The sequence below is a fragment of the Lissotriton vulgaris genome, chromosome 2_1 (assembly GCF_964263255.1).
Source record: "Lissotriton vulgaris chromosome 2_1, aLisVul1.2, whole genome shotgun sequence".
In the NCBI taxonomy this organism is placed as follows: Eukaryota; Metazoa; Chordata; class Amphibia; order Caudata; family Salamandridae; genus Lissotriton; species Lissotriton vulgaris.
The window spans coordinates 750,229,017-750,256,042 of NC_141687.1; the positions used below are offsets into that span (position 1 = coordinate 750,229,017).

Below are 27,026 nucleotides of genomic sequence, written 5' to 3' on the forward strand. Positions count from 1 at the left end.
CATACAAGACACGAAGGATGTCCCGAGGTTACTACCAGATATGGAGTTTGACATGGATCAAGACCTATTAGTGTCCTTTGATGTAGAGTCCCTATATACATCGATTCCCCAACGAGAGACTCTGGAAGTAGTAGAGACCCTGCTACTCGAACACGACCTAGGATCAATTACGCCGGTTGCCTTCATTATGACTTTGGCAAACCTAGCAATGACACAAAACTATTTTCAATTTGAGGACTCATTCTTTTTGCAGGTCTCTGGGACCAGTATGGGCAGGGTTTTTGCCCCGAGTCTAGCGAATGTATACGTCCACAGAACACTAACCCTTTTTTTAATCTGATACGTCACTGGAAGTGTTATATAGATGACGTCTTGGTCATATGGCGTGGAACAACAGAGGATTTATTGACCTTTCACACGTGGCTAAACAGTAGAAACGATTTTTTGCGTTTTACTGTAGAGTACAGTAAACAACACTTGGCATTCCTGGACCTGAAGATAATAGCCACTTCGACTGGTTTACATTCAGAATTATATCGGAAGCCAATGTCCAAAAATTCCTTACTAAGCTATGAAAGCTGTCATCCTAAAGCTCTAAAAGACAACTTACCTTACGGCCAAATTTTAAGAATTCAAAGAAACTGCTCTACGAGAGAGAGCTTTAATGAACACTCCAAAACTCTTGAAGAGAACCTGATTGAAAAGAAATACCCGAAACATCTGATAAGGAAATCAAAGAAGAGGGCTTCCAATAATAACCGAGAGAGTCTATTGGAACCCTCAACAAATAAAACTGAACAGACTCGCATTACATGTGTGAACACTTTTGGAACCCAATCGAATCAAATTCAAAAGATTGTACGAAAACATTGGAGTATCCTTAATACGGGCAAAGACACTCTGCCACCCCCATTATTTGCATTCAAGAGGAGCAAAAACCTTAAAGATCAATTGGTCCATACAAGACCCCGTTCAGTTGTCCCAAGGGCAGTAGGCACTCTTTGGGATATGCCAGCAGTCAAGGGCCACCACCCGTGTGGCAATTGCATGGCCTGTCCTCAGACAAGTAAGACTGTCACTATCGACATAGGAAGCAGGCATCCGTGGGAACAGAGGCGGTTCATTAACTGTAACAGTCATAATGTTATTTATTTGATAACATGCCCCTGTGACCTAAAATACGTGGGTATGACCACGAGAAAAATAAAGATACGTATAAGTGAGCACAAGAGCACTATCAGATGCCGCAAACAATCCACAAAGATGACCAATCACTTTCTTGAGGTAGGCCATGCCCATACCGACTTCAGATGGACTATAATAGAGCAACCCCTAATACCCAGTAACATCACAGACGTTCAAAAATATCTGTTCAAAAAAGAACAAAAATGGGTATATAGACTCAATTCTGATAAGGGAGGCCTTAATGACGATATCCCATGGATGTCTTTGTGAACATAAATTTGTTTTCTCCATGAGATATGTCCCAATAGTACGTAGTTGTCTGTATTTTTGATTGGACCCAAAATGCCTTATATCCCCTTAAGAAGCAATATCCCAGGCCAGTTTCTAATATATGTGTAAGTGTGAAACTAAATAACAGAACTTGTATGCCTGATATTGACATATGTGGCATTACTGGAGGTAATATTCCAATATGCGGTTACCTCTGCAAAAATCATAAAAATTTCGTTTTATATAAAAAAAGTACCCACATTAATTGCATGCCCATGGCCAATATGTGAGGCACAACCTGAAGCCAGGATCCTAGATGAGGTTAACTCTGTATTTCTTTTTTAAAATAAACCATTTAGAACTATGTTGATTGGTGTTAACACGCTAAAATAAGTAACATCATAAACTTTCAAACTGGAGCACACAATGTGATTTCCCATAGTAATCAAGCTTTAATAATATTTGTATCAGATAAACACGGGTTCCAACAAAAAAAGTCCATTCTTTGAAGTAGAATCCTTCTTGGTTACCGAGACTGTTTTTTTAAAAATAAACCCGCAGCACTACATTTCCCAAGAAACTCAGGAAACATCACGTGACATTAATACGCAAGCGGGACGTTTGGTTAATCATTCTAAACTGAGGCATTAATGCTTAAAGTGAGCCAATTGACCTACCATAAGAGACAAGGCAATGTGATGGCAGAAACGAAAATATAACATAACTGATGCTCTCCCACTAGTGATGAATTTTAAACAATGCGAGGGCAATGCGAATAAGCATAAATGGGCCCCCATAATAGCGGTGAGCTTAAGACCATGAATTTAAAACCATGATTGTATGGCACATTAACTAAGATACTAGTTTAAATACATAACAGGAATGGTTCGCCATGATACGAATCTTCTACACCATCTCCTTTAAGACACTAGAGAACTTATTGACTGTGAGCTCGGACACATATCCAGTCAGTGTGAATGTCAAGTATGTAGTCAGCAGTTGCTGACATTGTTGTATGTTTCCTTCTCCCCTCAGAGCGGTGCTTCAGCTACCTGAGCCAGAGCCAGGTGAGGTGGAGCCTTCCTCTCCCATATTAATTGGTGAGTGAGAGTATAGCTATTAGAACTAGCTGGCCATGCTGTAATATAACATACAGCGCGAAGGCGTAACTAGTTAGTCGCCTACTATGTATACACCTGATTTATCTCATTAAATTTGGAAAATCTGGAGTGTATTAACCATATGTTTTGTCTTTTTCTACAACTGTCTACGTGTATACTGTTTGTTTGGTACTACCAGCTGGGAGAATGATGTTCACATTAACCCAGGTGATAACTTTTCATTATGATTTTCACATTTTTGTATGATAAGCAGTAGCGTCGCCGGTCCTGAAGAATGCAGTAGATACCTGATGGATCTGTAAAGTCTGCTGAAACATGTTGACCAGATAAGAATTTACTAGTGGCTATCAGTTAAAACCACTAGACTCGCACTACTTTTTTATTGATTTAGAAGCAGTGAGGTGTTTATTAAAGTTTCTTGCCTCCTGTCTATCTAATTTTAACAACACAATTTTTTGTGTATTATCACATTTTGTTTCATATGCACTGCTTAACAGTAGTCTCCTGTTGCCCCAACTATCTGTTTTTACATCACTGGGTTATATTTGAGTCTACCTATAAAACAGCTGTCGTAGACTACCTTCCTTCGTGGTATGGAGGAACCCATATGATGACAAGGGTGGCACAGGTCGAATACTGATGGGTATTTTCTTCAAACCTGAATGAAGTACCCCTGGTTACTAAGTCTGTCAGTTGTAGAGTAAGCCATTTCCTTCCCCTCTTTCTTTGACCCACCGCTATTCGATTGTTGTTACCTCATTTCAAGTACTACATCCTAAATAAAAGGAAATATAAATAGTTCTCTGATGTTAGTAGGGGAAAGATACATAAAAAAACCTAGGTGTTCCAAGCAGCGAACATTACACTAGATTAGTGGGGAAATTCGTTAAATCATGAACAGATAATTGAAACAGAGTGTGTTGTGGGTCTTCCTCTTGCTTATGGGTTGACGACTATCTTGTCTAAGTCTGTCACAGATAGCATTGTAGCCAATACGTTGACAGGCAACTGAAGCTGTCTGTAGTGTGACCTCAAGTAAACTGATTACATCTCCCTTGCCTTGTAAAGATTACATTGGTTACAGATCAAACAGATGTTAATAAAACGTGTTTTATTGCGTGCACTGCATCGCATTTGAGGATGCAGTGCACGCAACGAAATTCGATTTATTTATTTAAATGTTTACTTACCTGTAAAGCTCCGTAATCCATAGATTACTACCCCCTCCACCCTGCCCCTCCCCACGTCACCGCCGAGCAGGTACACCCATTACCGACCGCGGCTGATGAAATACCTGTCTAAACGATTCAATATCTGCATACACCATCCCACCTGAAATCGACATACAACAAGACAAATACTCCAATATCATTTAACAAAACATTGAGGAATAAATCAGAGTATTAATTGAGGGGGTGAGTACTGAGGTAAAGTTATACCCTAAACTCAATCCCCAACAGCTGTGGCACAGAGCAGACTGGCGTAATTTAAAGGCAAGGTTTAAAGTATTTATGCAGTATCAAAACAGTAATACAATAATCAGTACACCATACAGGGAAAATCCCAGATCAATTTACAGAAATAGAGCACATTTTAATAAAATAAATGAAAGCAAAAACTTACAAATCCAGTAAGGGAAACCAAAAGTATTTGGGCCAGATGTAGGAAGCCTAATTCCGGTCGGTATGGCCGAAATTACCAAATTTCGGCCGTTACCGACAGGAATTAGGCTTTTCAGATGCAGGTGACCAAATTGTAGGATTCGGTAATTTACCGAATCTGTAACTTAAGGAATCGGTAAATTACCGAATTCCTAATATACCGATTCAGTAAATTACAGAATCCTTAATGTAGAGAGCACTCAAGTGAGTGCTTTTTTCATTTAAGGATTCGTCATTTACCAACAACTATTAGTTGGTGGTAAATTCTGAATACCTTTTAAAAAGCAATTTTGTGCTTTTTATTCAGTGCCATGTGGCAATTATACATGCCCTTAGGGCATGTATGTCTGCCACATGTGCACCCATGCACTATACAGGGGTGCAACAGGGTGTCAATGTGACACCCTGCCACCCTTGTAGGTCTACCCCTATTACCGATTCGGTATTTACCAAATCAGTAATTCTCATTCATTCCTTTGGGCCTCCAGGCCCATAGGAATGAATGGGGAATACAGATTCAGTAAATACCGAATCGGTAGTTACCGAATTTTACCGATTCGGTAAAATTTACCGAATCATTAGCTACATATCATTTACCGATTCTAAAATACCGAATCGGTGAAATTCGGTATTTTAGATATTTATCTACATCTGGCCCTTAATCTTTAAAGTTCAAAATCGCACCAAAAACATTTAAGTGGCAATCATGTTCATCTAGTTGTGCTTGACCAGTACCGAGGTGCATGTAAATGCCGACCTCAATGGAGCACGGGTCAGATACAGAAACAGGCCCGACCCTGTCAGAAGTTTTACCTTCAGACTTAGGGCCAGATCCGCCAGTTTGTCAAGCAGCGCAGTGAAGCAGCCGCAAATGCGGCGCTGCATTGCTTGATAGGGAGAGAGCAGGAGAGCACCATATTTACAGGAATATGGCACACTCCTCCCCTCTCCCTAATGCCGGTGCAGAAATGTCCGGCCATGCGTCACGGACACATCTTTGCACTGTAATGCAAAGTTGTCTCCATCTGGCATAGGTTTTGTACTGAAAGGAAACTCTTCAAGTACAACATACTATGCTTAGACTAACTTTAAAAATGATCTCACTTTGTATGTGTGCTGTACAGTGCAACACAAATGCAAAGTCGGAAAATAATGGAGAAAAAAAGCATTCCTCCTTAATAGTGCTTTTCTGAAATAGGCGCTATTTTCTGATGCTAAACCTTGTCTACTTTTTTGAGTAAATATGGCTTAGCAACAGAAACCTTGGGTAGTTGCATGGGAACACCCATGCACCACCCATGTTATGCCCCCTTGGCGCAAAGTAATGTAAAGCAGAGCAATGCGCTGCTTCGCATTACTTTCAAGTGATTTTTCAGTGTAACACAGGTTTCACTCTGGAAAGTAAATAGGTGCAAAAGATTTAGCGTTGTTGCAGACACAGCATTGAATCTTAGTAAATAGTTCCCTGAGTCTCTGAAATGGAAGTCAAAAATTCTCAGCAAGGTAGCATGCTGTGGCTGAGAAGTACTCCACATCGTCTAATAGCACCTGCACTAGGTCTCAGTGAAGCCATTGTCTTTTGGCAGGAAAGCTCAAAGTAATTTGAATTGAATGTTTTGCCCAGAGAAAGTGCCTCACCAGCCAGATGCATTTGGCACCTTCACTCTGTGAAGATTTTTTTCTTTTATAACATTTTTTGGGACTTGGATTTTTGCCAAGGGGCAAAGCCGCAGGCTGTAGCTGAACAGAGCTCCAAGAGACTGGATACCTTCTCTGGGAGTTTGCATGGGTTTACTGCAATGGCAAAGCTCTAAGCAGTAGCAACCCTAATCTTTGGTCCAGTGGCAACACACCTTCCTTGGTTCAGCTTGGCAGTTTGGTCCTGGTCCTTTGAAAGTTCTTGAAGCCAAAATGTTTCTATGTCCCAAGTGTCATGAAAAAAGTCCGCTGCAAAGTGCTCACAGCACCATTAGTGGAGCACTTCATGACAATGGGACATTCTGAATCAGAATTGCCCTGGAAGGTGATAGACAGCCTGGTACCCAGCACAAGGGGCGACAACCAACAATCAATACTTAACCGTCTAGAATGCATGTGGATCTACAACTGTAAGACAATTGACAAGGGATTAAACACTCTTGATGAGTGGAACACTTATGTCTGACAATACTAGCTATTTTGCATTTCAGGTCTATTTATGATCATACTGTGATGTTTCACTATGGCAGCATTCACCAACATTTGATTATTGTCTTTGTCTAATAATTGTTTTTTTATAAAATGTGGTTACCCCATACTGAACCAAATCCATATGGTTTCTTCAGGCAATGCATGCTTGCCCTATCAATATGCAACCTTCATCAATATAAGGACACACTACATATAGTATGTAAGGTCTCACTATACACCTAACACTATATGCAGGCTACAAATACATGGCTATATACTGCAGTAGTTCCCATATTTTAAATCCATATTGGGAACTATATATTTTGACGCTCCACGCTTCAATACGCTTGAGGCCTCCGCATATGTGCTCCAAATCACCACTAGCACTACCTTTGGCCTTAAAAGTAAGGGAATCCCCAGCAATTAATTCCATTGCCTTGTCGACATCCATGACGCCTGCGCGCAATATAGACACTATCTGGGATAGTGGCATGGCTCAGCAACTACAGCGCATGCGCGTAATTAAAATCAGCCCCGGAAGTGGTTATGATCACGGCAATCCCATCCCTCTCTCCCTAACGCATTAACAGCATCTGAAGAATTCGCTGCGTTTGCCAGGATGGCCTTTGCTGCTGCTTAAAACGAGGACTAAGTAAGTGTGCGCCCCAATCACCCGGCCCATTTTACTTTATGCATTGTGGCGAGAGATCGCTTTGTAAATCCCGCCTTTTTTTCACACAGATTAAAATATCCGAGATACGCCGTCGCGATCGTATGGGTAAATGTTTACTTCTATTAATTTTTCACAATGAATTCAAATTTTTCAAAATTTCACTTACTTTTAGAACATTTCCTTAGAAAACCGACTCCACTTGCAAGTTTAAAACCACCACAACTGTAACCGAAGTAAGAATACCGCTCTTTATCGTTTCCTACTCACTTAATTCGTAATCCTGAACCATATATGAGTAATGCACTCTTACTCTCTCCTATAGTAAGCACATCTAAATTCCTGGAACGCCTGTACCAAATTGTGATGGTTCACCCATGTCAAGGAACCAAAAGTAAGAGGCTTACTATATACCTTCACCTCACGTTCCTTTAACTATAAACCAGTAGGTTGACACCCTTTTCCATTATAGATCCCAGATCCTCTGCGATCACGAGTGAAGCAATCAACACTCCTTAATCCTACAGAGAGAACCACGGACCTACCCTGACTGTTCAATTATCCTAACCAAATAGTAAGTTGAGCTGAGGCACAATGCGCACAGTTTGAATAGATTGACCCTTAAGTATGCCATTAATGCCATTCGCTGTCCTCTAACCACTTGGGACTAAATAGTAATTGAAGTCAGATAGCAACTTGCATGCCGATTGTTATTCCTGTGACACTGTGAGCACAGTAGCACTGCTTTAGATATATACATCATGTAGGGCACAGTGCTAATCTAAGCTTCCTTTTTACTCTCGTTTCAGACTGCTCACCCTGTCCTGATGATGATTTTAACTAAGTAAAGATCGAAACATTGTCAACCCCCAATGAAAGTCCCTTCATTGTATATATTTCCTGTGGATATCGTATTGTTGTTTATGTGACATTTCATATATTTTTCACTGCCACTCTAACATTACACACCTTTTCACTTTTGTGAGCACCTAAACGTATTTTCATGAAATTTACTTTATTTAAATGTAATTAAAACCTCACATGTTTCCCTATTTATCCAGCTCCCTCTTGATTTAGTTCCTAGACCAAATAATTCCATACTCTAACCTGGACCTTCTAGGCCACCCCTGAACCACTGTCTCTTTTACATGAAAGGTTAGAAGGCATACACTTGTGTTCCTGTAGCATGAACAAGAGGTCAACCTTGTGACACTTGGAATCGACTTCTTTGTCCTGGATACAACAAACTATAATAGGCCTTTTCTGAAACTGCGTGGCTGACTAGTTCCAAATGGACCTGGCCTGGACCCTGCTGCTGGCTTCTACTAGAATAAATCTTCACCTCAAGTGTTGTCCCCAAGAACCTGGAACCTTGGCTGGTGTGAAAAAGGGAGAGCATGTCCCGTTTCTTATACTCTTCTGTGGTCACAAACAACAGATCCAATCCTCTTTTGTTCTCCCACAGATCCAGAATGTATTCTGAAGAAGTTGACCAGGGGTGCCACATTTAGTGCTATGCAAATAAATGATGGACGGAATGCTGAATAAATCATAGATTCACCCCAGTCAAGAGATCTGGGTTAAATCCATCGTTCTTTTGCTCACCATGCCACCCCAGCTTAGACCCAGTCATATGCAAATCAATCTTGACCATGTGCCTCATGGGAACAGTCCAGCCCGAACTGCCAAGCCAGGTCCTCCCTGGACCGGAAACAAGCATCCTGGAACCGGTTCTGGGTATTATCCTTCATTAGCCAGGCTAGCTTGAATCCAGTGGCACAGTGAGCAAGTGACCCACGTCTGGTCATACCCATCCAACTCAAATTTGTGACTGGGGTGAGTGTCGGAAAAGTTTCATCGATCCGTCCATCATCTCCTTGTGTTTGCTTTGTTCACCCTAAGTTAGCAGGGTATGCCCAGACATAGGTCCCTTGCTCACTTTGCCACTGGATCCAAGCTAGCCTGGCTGATAAAGCGTGTTACCCAGAACCCGGTCCCAGGATGCTTGTTTCCGGTTCAGGGAAGACTCAGGATCAAGACTGATGTGTATATAGGTGGGTATGAACTGAGGTGGCGAAGTGAGCTAAAGAATGATGATGGATTCAACCCAGATCTGTGACTGGGGGTGAGTGTCTGAAAAGTTTCAGCGCTCTGTTCATCATCTACTTGTTTGCTTTGTTCGCACTCAGTTGGCAGGGTATGCCCAGACGTAGGTCCCTTGCTCAATTTGCCACTGGATTCAAGCTGGCCTAGCAGATGAAGGGTGTTACCCAGAAACTGGTCCCAGGATGCTTGTTTCCGTTTCAGGGAAGACCTGGCTTGGCAGTTCAGGCTGGACTGTTCCGATGAGGCACAGGATCAAGACTGATTTGCATATAGGTGGGTCTGAAATGAGGGGGCGAAGTGAGCTAAACAATGATGATGGATTCAACCCAGATCTGCGACTGGAGGTGAGTGTCCATCATCTCCTTGTGTTTACATTTAAGACTGGCACTGGCCAGTGGGTGGGGGTGCCTCCTCCCCACTCCCTAACCATTAAATTAAATGTTCCCAAGGTAACCCGTCCACTATTGCAGCTCTTCCTGTGCGCCCCATTGTAAACAATCCCACAGTGCCTCTCTCTTCTTAAATCCAAGATGGTAAAACCCTTCTCCCTGTGTGCCTACCCCAGAGAAGTAGCCATGGAATTGAGCAACGCCTCCTTTTTGGCCAATCCAAACTAGTTCTGGGGACAACTACTCTCCCACTGGGATTGGTGCCTGCCTGACTGGGAGAATAAAAGAAGGTGTGTACCCAGGTGTCAGCTAACACTTGCCGGTGACAGGCTAGGAGTCTTTGAAGTTAATCAAGTTCCTGGGCACAGCCCAGATGGCAAATCCTGTTGGAGGAACAGTACACCTCCTCACACCCAAAGCCTTTGTGTCACCTCCTCAGGGGGCAATTCAGCTACCAGCTACCAGGTGACCCATGTAAATGAGCCTCCAAAGGCTTTAAGAAGGGGAAAAAGTAACTTTCTAAAGGTAATTTTCCAAAATATGTATAACTAGCAGCCCGTCCCGACGTTGTCCGGGTATGAATTGCTGCCGGCCAGTAGTATATTGTTTTGTAGGATTTCGTTTTGATAGCATTTCTTATCTGTGACAGGCCTGTGAAACGCTCCGATTCACAATGCACTGCTGATGCACTTAAGAGTGCGCGTTCAGTAGTGTGTGAACTCGAGTTTCCCTACTTTATTTTTCCTTGCAATATTATATAGCGCGAACTCGACAACATGGCATGAGCACAATTTACATTACAGAAGAACACATTAATTTGTGGTAGGCACGGGGAGACAAAGCGATCTGCCTGGAATCACAGGATGTTGAGCTGATGCCGAAATTCGAACGTAGCTCCCCAGCTCTAAAGTTCGCAATTCTAGAACTTGTGGCGGGAGGTGTGTATAAACAAGTGTATGTCGGTGCTGGCCATCAATGAGAGAGACCTCTGCACTTTTCAAATGGGTGGTGAAAACATATGAGTATGTTGCTGGAGATGTGACCCGCCGTGCCACCAATGTACTTACCGGGGAGGGTAAACACCCATTATTCCGCAACTTTCTTTCCGCATACCATCACTCCGCATACTTTCATTAAGAAAGTACCATGACTCCGCAATGCCATTATAACGCATGGCATTACATTTTATATGCTTTTACCACGCATACATTTACAACAAAATTAGTTGTTAATGCATGAATGATAAAAGCATGTCTTTTTTAATGTTTGGATAAGGTAAGTATGGGTATAGGGGTATATGTTTTGGGGTACTGAGGTATATGTTTTGGGGTGTTTGGGTATGTTAAGGGTTCAGATATAGTTTTGGGTTATGGGGTACAGGGGTAGTCTTAGGGTTTAGGGATAGGTATGGGTTTTGGGGTACAGGGGTATTTTTAGGGTTTAGGGCTAGGTTTGGGTTTTGGGGTATAGGGGTATTTTTAGGGTTCAGGGGTAGGTTTGGGTTTTGGGGTACAGGAGTATTTTAAGGGTTCAGGGCTAGGTTTGGGTTTTGGGGTACAGGGGTATTTTAAGGGCTCAGGGCTAGGTTTGGGTTTTGGGATTCAGGGGTATTTTTAGGGTTCAGGGCTAGGTTTGGTTTTTGGGGTACAGGGTTTTTTAGGGTTCAGGGATAGGTTTGAGTTTTGGGGTACAGGGTTATTTTTAGGGTTCAGGGCTAGGTTTGGGTTTTGGGGTACAGGGGTATTTTTAGGGTTCAGGGGTAGGCTTTGGTTTTGGGGTACAGGGGTATTTTAAGGGTTCAGGGCTTGGTTTGGGTTTTGGGGTACAGGGGTATTTTAGGGTTCAGGGGTAGGTTTGGGGTTTTGGGGTGCAGTGGTATTTTTAGGGTTCAGGGTTAGGTTTGGGTTTTGGGTGTACAGGGATATTTTTAGGGTTCAGGGGTAGGTTTGGGTTTTGAGGTACACGGATATTTATAGGGTTCAGGGCTAGGTTTGGGTTTTGGGGTACAGGGGTATTTTTAGGGTTTAGGGATAGGTTTGGGTTTTGTGGTACAGGGTATATTTATAGGGTTAAGATGGGTTAGTGTTTAAGGGTGTTAGGGTATTTTAAGGAGTAATGGTGGGTTATGATAATGGGGTGCAGGGGTATTTAAAGGGAGCAGGGTGGGATTAGCAAACGATATGAGACATGGCATGAAGGGCGGAACGTACCACATGCCCCCAGCACACACAGCGCAACGCAGACACGCCCATAAGGGACTACTTTGCTGGCACGGTTCTTTTACCATTTAAATGTATATGGTGGGCGTCTGCATAGCCTATGTCCTTCTGCTGCAACTGCCCTTTCCAACGCTGTATTGGGTGTTGGGATTGGTGCTGTGGTTCCTGAGATTACCCGCCTCAAAGGTTAGGGCTCTCTCTTTATTATATTAGTATGGATAATCCTGTCTTCACCTATGAATTGAGTTTGTAATACAATTCTGCAAAAAACTCAAGAATTACATTTGTAGTTGTTTTCTGATAGGCGATAACATTATTACATTGAATATCGTATCCCGGTAAGGAGCAGCTGACCCAGCTACAGTGATAATAGCTTTTGGGGTCTGTTCACTGTAAGAACGTGTTTAACATTAAATCTTTACATTTCCCTATTTTAAATATTAATATTTTACCTGCATGCAGTCTTCAATCCCTTTATTGCAAGGTGCATAGTATTTAAAATGTGGGATTAGGCCTGTCAAATGGCCGAACATGCAGTTTAAATCCGCACAGTCAGGCCACACATGGTAGACGCGCTGTCGTTCTTACACTGTCACTGTAGTGAATGGCACAACGGGTGCTGCAGTCCACTTATGCCATTTAACTTACAGGCCCTGAGTACATTTTTGTACCATATACTAGGGACTTATAGGTAACTTAACTATGCTAATCATGGGTATTCTAATGTCATCATGTTGAAAGAAGTAGCACAGGCACTCTGTGTACATTTTATTTTAACTTTTTATTCAGATTTCAATACAACCAACAACAATCCTGTTGCACACACTTTCCATTTTCCCGTATTATTCTCTAATTCCCACAGATATTTAATTCCATATAACACAGGATTTCATTTATCCCCTCTGCCTCCCATCTTCTCTTCCAACTGCCAAACTTCCTTTTCAACACAGTCACTTTTGCCCTTTCCACTTGTTAGCATAAGCAGAGTTCTACTGCCAGCAAAAACTGTCAAAGCAAAAAATCTGGGGGTGCACCACTGAACTGGTGGTCATATCCAACAGAGGGGCAGTAGTAAAACACTAAACTCTTTTTGTCAAAATGCTAAAACAGCCGCCCCTTGCTCTTAGGCAACAACAGGACCGGCTCATACTAAGAAGAGACATAAAAGATGTTCTGTTTCATCGGCCCTTCCTAATCCTCACCTAAAACATCTGCCCAATTGAATCGACTGGGTTCTCAATGGAAGGGTCAGAAAATAGGCCTATCTAATTCTAAATAGACCTACAGATAGCTATAATTTCTTTTTAGGAATTGAGGAACGCTGCCTTTTCAGTCATTTTGAAGATGCTTTTCATACCCTGCCTTTTCTGGCACTTTGAAGCAGCTTTTGTGAGCATACTTAGGACCTTATTAATGTTGTTATTGGTAATTTGGAGATGGAAAGGTCCATCACCACACCCTGGAAAGCATTAGTGGAGCTTTTGTATTGGTTTCATCAGGATTGCTATTTTTATCTGCTGTCGGCCAGGTCCATCTTGTATCCATCTAATATAATTGCAATAGGGCATCACAGGTAAATGAGAAATTAAAACATGATTTTGTGTATGGGATTTGCAACCTCTTTCTTTCAGTAGGATGGGTCAGGAAAATGTTGGAGTTCTCTGGGTGATCATTGCTTGTAGCAGGAGAAGCACGGCAGAGAAGCAGGGCGTCTCACACACTGACACAGTTCAACAGTTTGTGGCATTAACGCCCTTTTTATTAGCTTTTATGCTAGCTTCTCTTTCTATCCAGAGCTAGATGGTTAGCGGGCTTTCTAAATCTACTTTGATGTAAAAATTCAAAATGCACCATTCTTTCCCAGACTCAGTGTAGAAAGGACATCAGTGGTACCTTGAAAGGGAGTAGCTTCAGTAAGACCAATGTAATCTGGGATGGAATTTCCAGCTCGGAGGTACAGCAGAATTCATGACTCTGTCTATGAACCCTTGAACTCCTTCTTTATTTAATTACTTGTCCTTTAACTATTTATGAAGCACCCCCAGTTACTAATCATTTTAAGTGACTTATGTTTTTGAAACTATTCTCTGCAATTAATGGTGTGTAAATAAGATCTCAGTGTTTGATATTTGACGCCAAATTTGTCTTTGATTTACTTTTCTGTATAGAAATCAAATATATTTGGCTATCTTAATGGCATTTAAATTAAGGTTGTTTGCGTTTTTGAATTGTGTTATTAGCCATGCTTAGAGGAAATGATGCAGTACTTACGGTGCACAGCCATAGGTGGCTAAAATGATGCATTTTGTAATGGAAGATATGAAATTGCACTCTATTTAAAGTATGTTACTCCCATTACATTTTCTAGCTCAGCCAATATTGGATCTTATACAAGCTGTTCCAGAAACCCTTTTTATTGAAGACAAGCTTACGTTGTCATGCAGAATACATTCCTTTTTCCCAAAAACTCTTGAAGTGAAGTGGTATAAAAATGATGAACAAGTGCGTGAGAACCTAAGCATTAGTGATGTCACCAGTGGACCAGATGGACTTTGTAGCTGCACGACAAGCATAACATGCACTCTTCGTAATAAAGATGTTGGGAAGAAGTTCATATGCAGAGTTGGCCATGAAAGTCTGAAGAATCACAAAGGTGTTATTACACACAAAGAAGCTAAATGGACGCTTGAAAATCTGAGTAAGTCACAAATGTTTTTACTTCCTCTTGTTAAAAGTCTCTTGTACTTCTCTGTTTTCTGTCAACAACCTGATTTATTTTATTGAATTTTTCGCTTTCAGTATTGAATGCTCTCTATATTCTTTGACACCATTATAATATTGATTGCAAGTAGGTAAAAGCTTCTTTATAATCCCACCCTCTGTCAAAACTAAACTGTATCCCCTTCATTGCTACTTGTATATCCTCTATATTGTTGTTCATCATACTCAGAAGTTTTTACTGGGCCTGCATTATGATACTGAACCGAACCCTTCATAAGAAGAGGGAAATAAAAAACACTGCAGATCCATATTGAGCTCTATCTAGGGGTGGTATTTGTATTAGCTGCATTGCTATTAATAAAGGTGCTCCAAATTGTATTTTAAAATCTATAAATAATGTTATGACAGCACAAGCGCGGGCTGTCAAAAAAGCCTTTCCAATAATGCCCTTTCTGCCTCACGCCCTTCTGACAGGCCTGGCTGTAGTATCCGTGTTTTCTAACCTGAAATTGTCCCCAGTTTGTTACTCAGTTGGCTATTTGACAGTTCCCACCTACCAACTATCCTTTCCTTTTGAGCTAGAAGCTAGAAGCTTGGGTGTGGCTATGGCAAGATGGCAGATCTGATGCTCTTGTAAGGAGCACCTGGCCTACCCTACTTAATCCTGTGTGATAGAGCCCCAAGAAGTGCTGTTACTTACCTCGTTGTCTGCTTAGGGGCTGTGGTGATGCCATCCGACCCCAGTGGGAACTGTTAATACCTCTCCCAACCCAATTTCCTGTCTGACGAGCCTTGGTCCTGATGGTAGAGACTTGAAAGCATGAAGGCCAGGGGCTGTGCAGCCAGGCGGACTTGAGCACCAGAGCCGCAGAGAGGAGTGCAGTGCTATACAGATGGCTGATTTGCCATGTGATGTAGACAGGTGACTGCAATTCCGATGGTGGGAGGCCTCTGGTAAGGAGTTGGACCCCGTCAGCGCATATAACGACATCCGTCTTATGGCCCTGCTGACAACTGTGTGATGGACTGGTTATGCAGGCCAGGGTGCACAGGCGGAAATTAATTTAATACAAGGGAGAGGAGCCCGGCCCTGGTGGTCGAAAAGCGAGGCTGCAGATTGTACGGGCCACCCTGCCGGTCTGTTCCTGAAGGGACTGGTGGGAATAGAATGATCCCGAAGGGCAGAGGGTAGGTGAGCTGACTGGAAGGGAAGGTCCTGGAGCGGAAGGCTGTGGTATGTCTGGGGCTCTGGTTGTGGATTCAACATGAAGAGGATGGCGGAGTTCAACCCAGGGGGAACTATGACAGCAAGGAGACCTGGTTGCCCCTTGACTTGGGTCTGTAGGTATGTGGGCCGGAGGCTCAGTCGTCAGCATGTGAAACTGCATTAATACTGACCGAGGGAAGCCTGTAGCCATTAGAAACTCGGGATACTAGATTATTCCGGGGGCTGAAGAGCGTATTCATAACCGTGGCATATGGGCAAAGCTAAAGCACCTAAACTGTCAAAGGGCAACACTATGATGCAGTGTACTACACCTCATACCCTGCCACAGCAGGTGCCCACACAAACAGGCTTGCAGAAAATCACAGAGCAGGAGGTGGTGGTGGAGGACACCTTAGGAGCTAATATTATTGAAGCCATTAAGGCCCTTGCAAACAATATCGGAAGGGAAAACTAATTCTGTGTCAATTTGGGGTCAATTTGCTTCAGTTGACCTGCGCAGCTTGGCAGAAAGGGTGGAATTAGCAGAGGGTACCATCACGGAGCTGAAGTCGGAGGTGGCTGTCTTGAAGGACCACATAGTGCAGATGAACACCTGACCAAACATAATAGTTGCTCAGATTCCAGAGAGAGTTGAGGACTTGACTACAACAATGATTTCTGGAAGAGTGGGTATGACGTGAGGTGCGCCCGCAAGAACTCTTCGGACTGTTTGTAGTGAAAAGAGCTTGTCCTGGCCCCGATGCCTGGCACCTAGGATCCTCCTAACACAAAATCTTAACAACAAGAACCGTGACTCTAGAGTACGTGCGGATAGAGATAAAGTAATAGAGTGAGTCTCAAACTGCAGGTGGGCTATTTACCCAACTTACACCAGGAGGACTCAAGCCCAACGGAAATCAAATATATAAGTTAAGCTAAAGCTCTGGTTGATGAGCCTCAAGTACATTCTGGTGTTTCCAGCCCGGCTACAAGTTTTGGCACAGGGCAAAAGCCACTTCTTTGATAGCCCAGAAGATGTCTGGTCTTGGCTGTAAATTTTAGGGAAAGTTGGTCAATATTGACTGTCACTCCCTCGAGATAACCTTGGGCAGGGGAATTTTAGATAGAGGGGCTATAAAGGCTGGAGTCGACTGGACTCCCCATGTGGTGGTGCAGGTTGATAGGACTTTAAGGCCAGAGCATGGATCCTCTCCAAGGGAAGCAGACATGCAAGTGGGGTTGCTGTAGAGGTCGGCTGGAGTTCTTCCAGAAATGATGGGCAAGGAATAAGGAGCTGATGTCACCTGAAGTGGTGGTGTGGTGGTTCATAACCTATATTGACAAGTTAAAAGGTGGTGTTTAGGAAGGTGGGTATACAGATACCTTTATATATTTTTAATGTATGTCCATGAGCATACCGGGCTGAACACTGAGTTGGAGGGATGGTGTTTTCCCATTGGGATGGGGACTGTATTTTCTGATGCAAAGACTGGTCAATTGGTCAAGTTCTCATATCACAGAAGGGGAGACTAAGCACACAGATAGGCATACACTGACTGGTACAATACTCTGCTTTGACCCAATTGAAAGATGGCAGCCATAAATAGGAAATGGATGTCCCGGAATGAGCAGAGACTTGACACATTTCCCAAAAGATACAGGGCCTCATTTATGAGGTTTCACTGTGGGGCAGCGTTGCAGCCCTCCCTGATGCGCTACAGTAAAAGAAAAGGGCAGGAATACCCCGTATCAATACAATAAAGGTCATTCCTGTCCTTTTACCCTGTGCCGGTGCACAATGGCCTGCCCTGCACCAACACAGGCACCTTTGCACCATGGTGCAAGAGTGCCTGTGTTGAGGGGATGATTGTTTTTGTGCAGGAAGCAGAATCTCCTGCACAAAAACAATCACACGAGGCTTTTTCCTTTTTCTATGTGTGCTGGGAAACATATACCATCATTACAACAGAGTTATAGGAGAATGGTAATTGTAAAGGAGCAGATAAACATATATTTTTAAGGAATACAAGAGAAAAGCCCCCTCTGGTGGACGAACAAGAGGTAAGGGCATTCATGGGCGGTGTGAGGCTAGAGAGACTTACAGCTACATAGAGGTGTTAGAGGGCCCAATTGGAGTACCCTAATTGAAATAAACTTTGGTGGGGATGGCCTGCGGTAAAACTCCTGGATAAAATCTTTTTTTTTTTTTTTAAGAATCCAAGTGGGTGGATTGCTTACTGCCCAAAATACAGGAAGTGGTGATAATCCTGGTTCCCAAAGAGGGCACAGATCTTACTCAAGTAACATCCTACTGTTCAATATTTCTGATAAATACTGAAACCTAGGTGTTGCGTTAAACCACAGACAATAGATTTTGGGCATCATTAGGTCCCTTATACATGAAGATCAAATGTGGTTTATCCCAGGAAGACATATGATGCTTAACATTAGATAGCTGATGCATATTATGCAGGATCTGAGCATGCCTACGTGCAAGTTGCCATTGACCCATAATGTGCTGCTGATACAGTGAGTTGGACGTATTAGGGTAGTGTTAGAATGTATGGGGTATGGTCCTAATTTCATTGACTGGGTAAAGTTGCTCTGCATATACCCAATAGCTAGGGTACAGATAAGAGGAGTGATCTCCGATACCTAGGTATTAGACATGGGTACAATTAGATTAAGTTGGGTGGGCCAGAAACATAAAGATAAAAAGGGTGATTGTGTCTTGGTGAACTTTAGAGATAGGCGGTGGTTTCCCATATCTGTGGGTGGAGGGTAGAAAGCCTGGAGAGTAGAATACTCACAGTAGATCTTAGCTACTTCTACCCACCACCGCTGGGAGAGCAACATAATAACTACCCAGAGAGCTCCCAGGGAAGGACATATATGGATTCCTACAAAAATCACTACAGGGTACCAATTCAAAATTGCTTTGATATATTTCACGAACTAGAGGGATTGGAGTGAATTGACGGTGCAATAAAAACTAAACCATCACCACCGCTTATCCCGTGCTACGAAGTATGGTATTAACTACCCCTACAAAAGTGGATATAGACCTCTCCACCAATATTAGAACAGCCATCCGTGAAACTAATTCAGAATCCCCTGAAATTATTACAAAACTGATTAGGACTGGGGCTGATAATTCAGAAGGGCATCCTAGAGTAGACTATGGAACACACATACAAAGTGGCCCAGCCAAAGACTTGGATAATTTAATTACAATACCAGAAATTGAAGTCCCTACTAAAGATAAGCGAATTGATGGAAGATGGGTTATCATGTTTTGGAATATCGCTGGTATAAAATCTAAACTAACAGACGGGACATGGTTGAAATTGTTAAACAATCATGATATAGTGAATCTTCAGAAGACATGGTCTAAGGAGGCTTATCTCCTTGGCTATAAAACTTTCTTTGTACCTGCAGTAGCATCAGTAGCAGGAAGAGCGAAGGGAGGTTTGAGTACCTATGTCTCAAATAGCCTGAAGTGCGAGAGTGTAGATGTTTCAATCAGCAATACATATTATCAAATGCTGCAAATCTGTATCTACAAAAACAAATCCCTACTGATTGCAAATTTTTACAACAACATTGCTGCTGAGGTTCGGGAGGGGGTTATGAAGCAGTTCATCATAGATCTAAAAAACATGATCCACTGGAAAAACAAGGATGTTTTCGCAATGTGGGGTGGGGATTTTAATTGCTTGTTATGTAAGCTGGGTGAACTTGGAATATGTGGTACAAACCTTGAAAAGGAAAGACCTTTATCTCATTTCGACCATAGTAACTGTGAGAATGTGTTAAATGAAGCTGTTTTCTCATGTGATCTGTCTTATGCTAATAAGGAATGCCAACCGGAGGTGAATTTTCACCCAACATTTTTTGGGAGAGGCACAGTGTCTATCATAGATTTTATTTTAGTATCAGTCAGGCATGGTAATGATGTGGCTAACTTTAGAACTATAGAAACAGCGCTGAGTGATCACTATCCCCAATCCATAGAAGTTGTAAATTATGACTTCAGGTACGATAAGGGCAACCCAGAGAGGGATCCGGTAGATAATATAGTACTTCAGAGGCACAACGGTTATGCTTTGAAATGGATAAAAATAATCCCGGATGATTTCATAGGAAAGATAATTAAGCAGTGTAAAACAAGCTTTGACATATGTCTTGACATAGACTCCCAGAATACCGCAGTGATTGAACATTTTCAAAAAATAAATTGCAAGATCAAAGGAGTTTATGGGTTAACTGTAAAACTGGGAGAAACAGGAGATTAGGTGGTTTGATAAACCCTGTATCGATGCACACACTAACTTAAAGCAGTCCCTAAAAAACCATCCGCGTGACTGTGAGCAAATTAAACATTGTCGTAAGGCTTATAAAAATGCATTAAAGGAAAGAAAGGTAGCCATAAAGAGGGAGGCATGGGAACTACTCTGTGAGGCATCTGAGAGCAAGGACACAGCGGCTTTTTGGAAGGTTGTCCGCACAACTCGGTTTGCGGAGCAAGGCAGGGCAAGCATTGAGATCGCCATCACAGGCCCAGAATGGGTAAAGCATTATGAAAGTTTGTATAGTAACGAAGAAAGGGATGATGAAACTGGATTATTAGGAAACCAGGATGAGATGTTTCGAAGTAGCAATATGTTTGATCTCAAAATAACACTAAATGAGGTAATTGCTGGAATAGATGCCAGCATGAGGGGAAAAGCCCCAGGCTCCGACGGGGTCCTGTTGATATATACAATTATTACTTGCCTCTATGGGCCCCAATCCTCACCAAACTTTTTAAAGCAGTACGTACTGAAGGAATATTATCCTCCTGGTACGAGTCAACCATAATTCCAATCTTTAAAAAAGGGGATAGATTAAATTGCGCATGCTATCATCCAATTCAACTTTCTGAGAGAATTATATAGGGGCGCGCAGGCCACAGTAAGATATGGCAGGGAGGGGGAACGCACCACACTCTTTAAAATTAAAAGCGGTGTTACACAAGGGTGCGTACTAGCCCCCTTTCTATTCCTAATCTATATAAATCATTTGGAAAAGGTCTTACTTGGAGAATGTCGGGATATGCCCCTTATAGGTAAAAGATCTATACCCGGCCTTTTATATGCGGTTGACGCAGTCTTGATGGCTCGAACCCCACTAGCCATGCAGCAGATGATTAATTCCTTTACTAATTTTATGGCTAGCTTAGATTTGATGGTAAACTCCTCAAAAACGTTTTGCATGAACTGTGGGCCGGGGGGCTTAAAGAATAAGAAACGTATGTTTATAAATCTTAAACCCCTGGAATTTACGTCAGCCTTTCCTTATCTGGGTATTTTGTTTACACAGAATGGTGAATGGAGCATAACAATTAAAACTCGCAAACTCTTGTTCGCCAAATCAATTATATAGAGCAACGAGTGTAGCCATAGCAACATATGGTGCTGGCATCTGGGGTTATGCCAATGTCAAGTCTTTACAACTAGTAGAAAATTCATTTATGCGCTACCTCCTTGCAACCCCTGATAGCGTTGCTACACTTAATTGCCATATGGAAGTAGGTCAAACTTATATTGAGGATATATTTAAATGCCAACCTGTCCTCCTCTGGCATCGGGTGTGGACAACGGAGGAGTGTGTTTTTAACCGTGTAATTTTGAGAGATGCTTTGCTGGTTGAAAAAAGTAGAAAAATAAGATGGTTGGCCTATATTGAATTCTTTTTTAGGGAGATTGGTCATAGGGACTACTTTGATGAAACCAACTTAATGTCGTCCATTTCCAGAAAAGAATTGAAACGATAATGCATGACATATTTAGAGGAGAAAAGATATGATGTAGAAATGAAGAAAAATACAGTAATACTACATCAATTAACCATTATCTCATGTGAAATTCAACCATACTTAAAACTGGATATGAAAGCATTTGACAGGTTTTTATTAACCCGTTTTAAAATGAACATCTTATACAGATTAATTAGTCACCCAAAAATGAATGACTGGACTAAAGAATTAATAAACAGTCGGACATACACATTTTATCATTTTGTAAAGTTTACATTCCTCAAAGGAAAAAATGGATTTTGCCCCTTCTGAGAACAATGGGATTCAACCAATGTCGCCCAGCTTTCCTGGCCATACAAAAATTAGATAATGTTTTAACCATTGTATGTGTATCAACTTTTAAAAAAAATGTTTTTAGATCTCGTAAATCAATTTCCAACAATGTATAATATTAATCTGAAGTGTATATATGTATGATGATTTTCTTTTATGAAACGTATTTTTGGAATTGTGCTTTTATGGATATTTACGCTCAATATCTGAATAAAGATGGAATTGAATTGACATGGGTACAAGACGGAAAGCCTATTATACCTCTATGCTGTTCATGCTTGCGCTGGAGCCACTTTCATCCCGAATGTGAGAGAATTTGGCTATCTGAGTAATCCACATGGGAACCCAGATGCAGGAAGGACCATCCCCATCCAGCCTGGGATATGTATGCCCTGTTGGTTACTGTATTTCGAAAGTAACTATCCTCTCTCACTGTAACACCCATGCTGCACTGTTTACCCAAATTACAGTGTGCAGACTTGAGCGAAACCCTGTGTGCATGCTAGCATACATGCAATGTTTGTTTAAATGGAATCTTCGACTACCTGCTGCCCATCATTGTTTTATTTAAAAAATGAGATAACCTATTTGGTATAAAAAACAGTTGAATAAAAGCGTTATAGATAAATCAATTATATAAATAAAAATGATAATTGTTGTTACCCTTTATATGTTGAGTGCGACTTGAATTGGGAACACTGCATTCAACGTCCTAAAATTCAATTTCAGGAACTAGAAATTATTAAATTTTTAGCTCCTGATGAAGAGACAGTCTTGTGTCTGTGAGAACATGTAGGTCCACAGTCCTCTGTTTAACATCAAGTGCCTCCAGTTAACTGATTCCTGGACTGAAGAGCAACTCCTGCGAGTATGCAAGATCACTCAAAACCAGTGAGACACTCACGAAGCTATGGGTAATGTTACTACAATAGGATTAGACTTTATGCATGAGTCAAGGATGGCTGGTTAATTTTGGCAAAAGGATCGCACCCCGCATTAGCTCTTACCTCTTTTTTAAAAAAATGTGCAAGTACTGAATTGTTTGGAGCTTCTGTGTATTGTGGGTAATGTAAAGTGCTGTGACACCCTACACTAGTATATAAAACAAATGTCATTTATGTGAGAGAAGGGCAATGGGGAGAGTAGGGTTGCAGTTGAAGGGTGTTAGGGAGGGAATCCGTAGAGCAGGAGGTCATGGCGGTGGGAGCAAAAGAGATTGTCACATCAGGCGCCTCCAGTGCTGAAGTCAGCACTGGTGAACATGGTGTTGTGGGCAGATGTTCCTTTCGTCAAATGCACTTGCAGTCTGGATTTTGTTGCTCAGCTAGAATACGTAGAAGAGGTTGACATTCCCTCCCACCTTTTCCTTCCTCATTCAATTAAGGAGTATGCACAATACACCGACCCATGACTGGGTACCACACTCAGTATTAGTGGGGGCTGCAGGGCTGCGTTTTTGTTGCCCCTCTTAGGCTGAGTGATCTGACACTAAAGTGAGGGTTGGGTAGGAGACAAGAGCATTGTGTGCAAGAAAAAGGTGCTGTAGTCTCAACAAAGAGCAGGACCTTATTTCTGTATGGTGCTGCACGTGGTACACTTTCTCCCAATTACATCTGCAAGCATCCATAAGAAGGTGACCAAATGCAGAACTCTCAAGTTTCTGAGGCCCATGCCTGAGCAGCTAATCCAGCTCAGGACTTTTACTGGCATTCTTGAACTTGTAGTCTTATAAGTTAGCCCATTATAAAATTGGGACTGCAAGACTTGGAATGCTAAGTAAATATCTGGTCTAGATTAAGCATGGGCGGAAAATCCGTTCCGCTCGCGGATTTTGCGGATTTTCGGTAAATTCGCAATCCGCGAGATTCGTGAATTTCCCGCAAAATCCGCGAACGGAACGGATTGGGTCAAAAGTTCAATCTGACTTTTTGTAACTATTTTAGAATGGCGCCGGCAAGCTGCCAGAGCCTCTAAAATAGTTACAAAAGTCAGCTTCAAAAGGAAGCACTAATAGATAAAGTAAAGCAGGTGCTAGAGTTGAATCTCAAATTCAGTTACACAATCATTAATCACCCCAAACTTGGGGTGATTAATGACTGTGTAACTTAATTTGACCTTCAACTCAAGCACCTGCTTTACTTTATCTATTAGTGCTTCCTGTTGAAGCTGACTTATGGCTGAGGGCAGAAGGGCACAAAGTGGGAGAGAGGGCATGAGTTAGGGAGAGGGCTGAAGGGCACAGGAACCAGTGGGGCAGAGGGCAAAAGGGCACAAACAAGAGTGGGGCAGAGGGCAGAAAGGCACAAAAACAAGTGGTACAGAGGGCAGAAGGGCATAAAAAACGAGAGGGTGGCAGTGATGAACCAGGCAAAAAAAAAACAGCGAACACGCAAAGCGCCCCGCGAATACGCAAAGTTCCCTGCGAAAAAGCAAAATGAAAAAATCCACAAATTCGTGCGGATTTGCAAATTTTGCGGATTGCGGATCGCAAATTCGCAAAATTCGCCCATGCTTAGTCTAGATACGTTGCTGACACATGGGGCAGCTGTTTTCCCTCGTGCAGGCAACTTTAGTATTTTGTCTTAAGCCCCACTATCTTCGAAGTTCACCAGTCACCACTGGTCTTGCTCCCATTTCAGTAACATGCTCCGAGGAGCAGACGGACTAGTGGAGCTTCACTTTAAATTGATGAATGCAACTGAAACTTTACCTAGATTTTGAACTTAGCGTACAAAGACTAACCCAGTCCCTCTCTAGCAGCCTGTCAGTGGTATGTTAAAGCTGACATGTTGCCTTGAAGAAGGTGGACCTTCCATGTCAGCCTCACAGAGATTGAAGTTTGAAGGCAATATAATCCACATTGGATGCTGTAGTGGCACGCAACTGGGCAAAAACATTTTATATTTGGGACTTTCCCTCGACCATGAACTTCCCACAATGTGAATGACACAGTCTCCACATTACTGGCTGTTAGTGGTGGGGTGAAGAAGTGCTACAGTCTCTGAGGAAGTGGACCCATGTCAGCCTATGAAGATTGGCATTAAATAGGGAGTCTAAGACATTTGAAACTCAACGTGGCATGTGACGGAGCAAGATTTCCTACATTTGATACTTTACATTACATTTTCTAAAAGCTGAGACAGACCCAGTCCCTGACTTGTAGGCTGCCAGTGATGGTGGGGGAAAGGATCCTCCAGGTCAGCATTACAGGGGTTGCTGATCACAAGAACAACATTCCCAAATGAGTACCATTGAGTTGGATAACAATAATTATTTGTTATTCAGCACCGAGATGCCCATAGGTGAATGAATGCATTACAAATACACATTATATTATGTGAAGTACACTTGTTATGTTATGTTAAATGTGCACCAGGTAGGTGGGCTGTGGTGAGAGAGAGATCAATTCTGCAAGATTTTGCAGCTGTTTCTTTTGTATAGTAAACTTCCCTTTTTAACTTTGTCCCGCACATGAATTCCTTGCTTAATGTCCTATTTGTTGAATGTGATTGTGTTTAATAATAGTATGTGGGTAACAAAAGAAAAATATGAAGTGTATGATGGGTCTGAAAAATAACCATAGTCGTCTGTTTGGCTTGAAAGACATATTCATTGTTTCACCCAATTAGGAATGGGGGTAGAGTAGACAATTAGAACAGTAATTTAGGATTATTTTCCATAAAACAGAAATACATCTTGTCATATGAGTAACAATTTGACCTCTCTGGATGCTGTTCGCCAAACCTGTATGAGTAGGTCTCAGTTACCAAGTAGACTTTTCACATGGCATACTATCATGAGCTCAAACACACCCTTAGTGTAACTGTTCCACAGTTTGCTGAGACCTCGAAATGGACGTGTTAGAAATTAGGCCTCTAGGTGGCAGATGTATGCACTCTGTCCAAGCAGGGACCCCAATCCTAGTCAGGGTAAGTCACAATCCAATCCTAAATTATCCTGTGCTCACCCTATGGTAGCTTGACACAGAGCAGGCAGGCTTGTGTAAACTTCACAAAAACAACACAGTATATACACCAAAAAAATACTCCACAACAGGTTAGAAAAAATAGACTGGTATACCCTGAACAAAACACGACCATAACGATCATAATTCATCAAGTGTAAATCAAGATATTGATCTGATCTTCACCAAGCAGTGAAGATAATGTGTCAGTTCTGAATCACAGATTGATGCATCAAAGTCAAGCTTTACAGTCGGTAACATGGATCGGCGATGTGTCAGCGTCAAATCTTACAGTCGGGACCACGTCCTCTTTGAGCTGCGCAGGGATTTCTCCAGATCGGCACTGCTTCTGTTCCGATTGTCCAGTGGTGACAATGCATTAATTAGCTAAACAGCTGTAGAACCTACTTCTGAGGCCCCTAACTGAAGTGGGCACCTCAGGCAATGGTAGGTCCAGCAACCATCTGAATTGCAAGAAGTCTTTTGTGTTCTTGAGACTTCAGAAAGCAGGAGCAAGCTACCAAGCCTTTGCAGATCCCTTCGAGGGAAGGTAGAACCCAGCTCTCCTTCAGCAGAGTCCAGCTGTCCTTCAGCAGAGTCAGAGAGCAGCAGGCAGTAGGGCAATAAGCAGAAAAGCTGTGTAATTGAGTCCTTTGAGCAGCACAGCAGTTCTTTTGACAGAGGTTCAGTTTAAGATCCATAAGTGTCTGATTTGATGGGGTCAGAGAGGTGTACTTATACCCAAATGTGCATTTGAGTGGGGGAAACTTCAAAGAGTGGTTTTGAAGTCCCATGTATCCATTTTAACCCAGTCCTGTCTGCCAGACTCTCTGTGGGGGGTAATCAATCCTTTGTGTGGGGTCAGGTCACTTCCCCTTGACGTGTAAGTATGAGACCCTTCCTCCCGTCAGCCCAAGAAGGGCCATCAGAATGCCTTTGTATGTAGATTGGAACTCAACCACATCTAGCCTTCCTGTGTTTATGGCTGTTTGGAGGGAATGCACAAAAGGGAACTGTCGCCCAGACAAGTATTGGAGACAGGCTTCAAGGCACACAGCAAATTAAGGGCAGAGACATTTCCACTGTCTTAAAGTGGCATTTCTAAAATAGAAATGTTCAATCCAACTTTACCACTAAAGTGGGTTTATCTTTGCCATTCCAAAGTTATGAAACATGAAAAATCGAATCCTTTTCTATCAGGAATTACAGCTTAA

At 42.2% G+C, this 27,026-nt stretch overlaps 1 protein-coding gene across 2 annotated transcripts in view; it reads left to right on the forward strand.

Annotated features, from left to right (window-relative positions):
• The window catches only part of LOC147731087 (uncharacterized), a 654,619-nt gene that overhangs the window by 359,691 nt on the left and 267,902 nt on the right, over window positions 1-27,026 (forward strand). For both annotated transcript variants that reach the window (XM_086956052.1, XM_086956053.1), the window contains one exon: window positions 14,159-14,488. In XM_086956052.1, coding sequence (XP_086812178.1) covers window positions 14,159-14,488 — 330 coding nt within the window. The remainder of the gene's footprint in view (window positions 1-14,158; window positions 14,489-27,026) is intronic.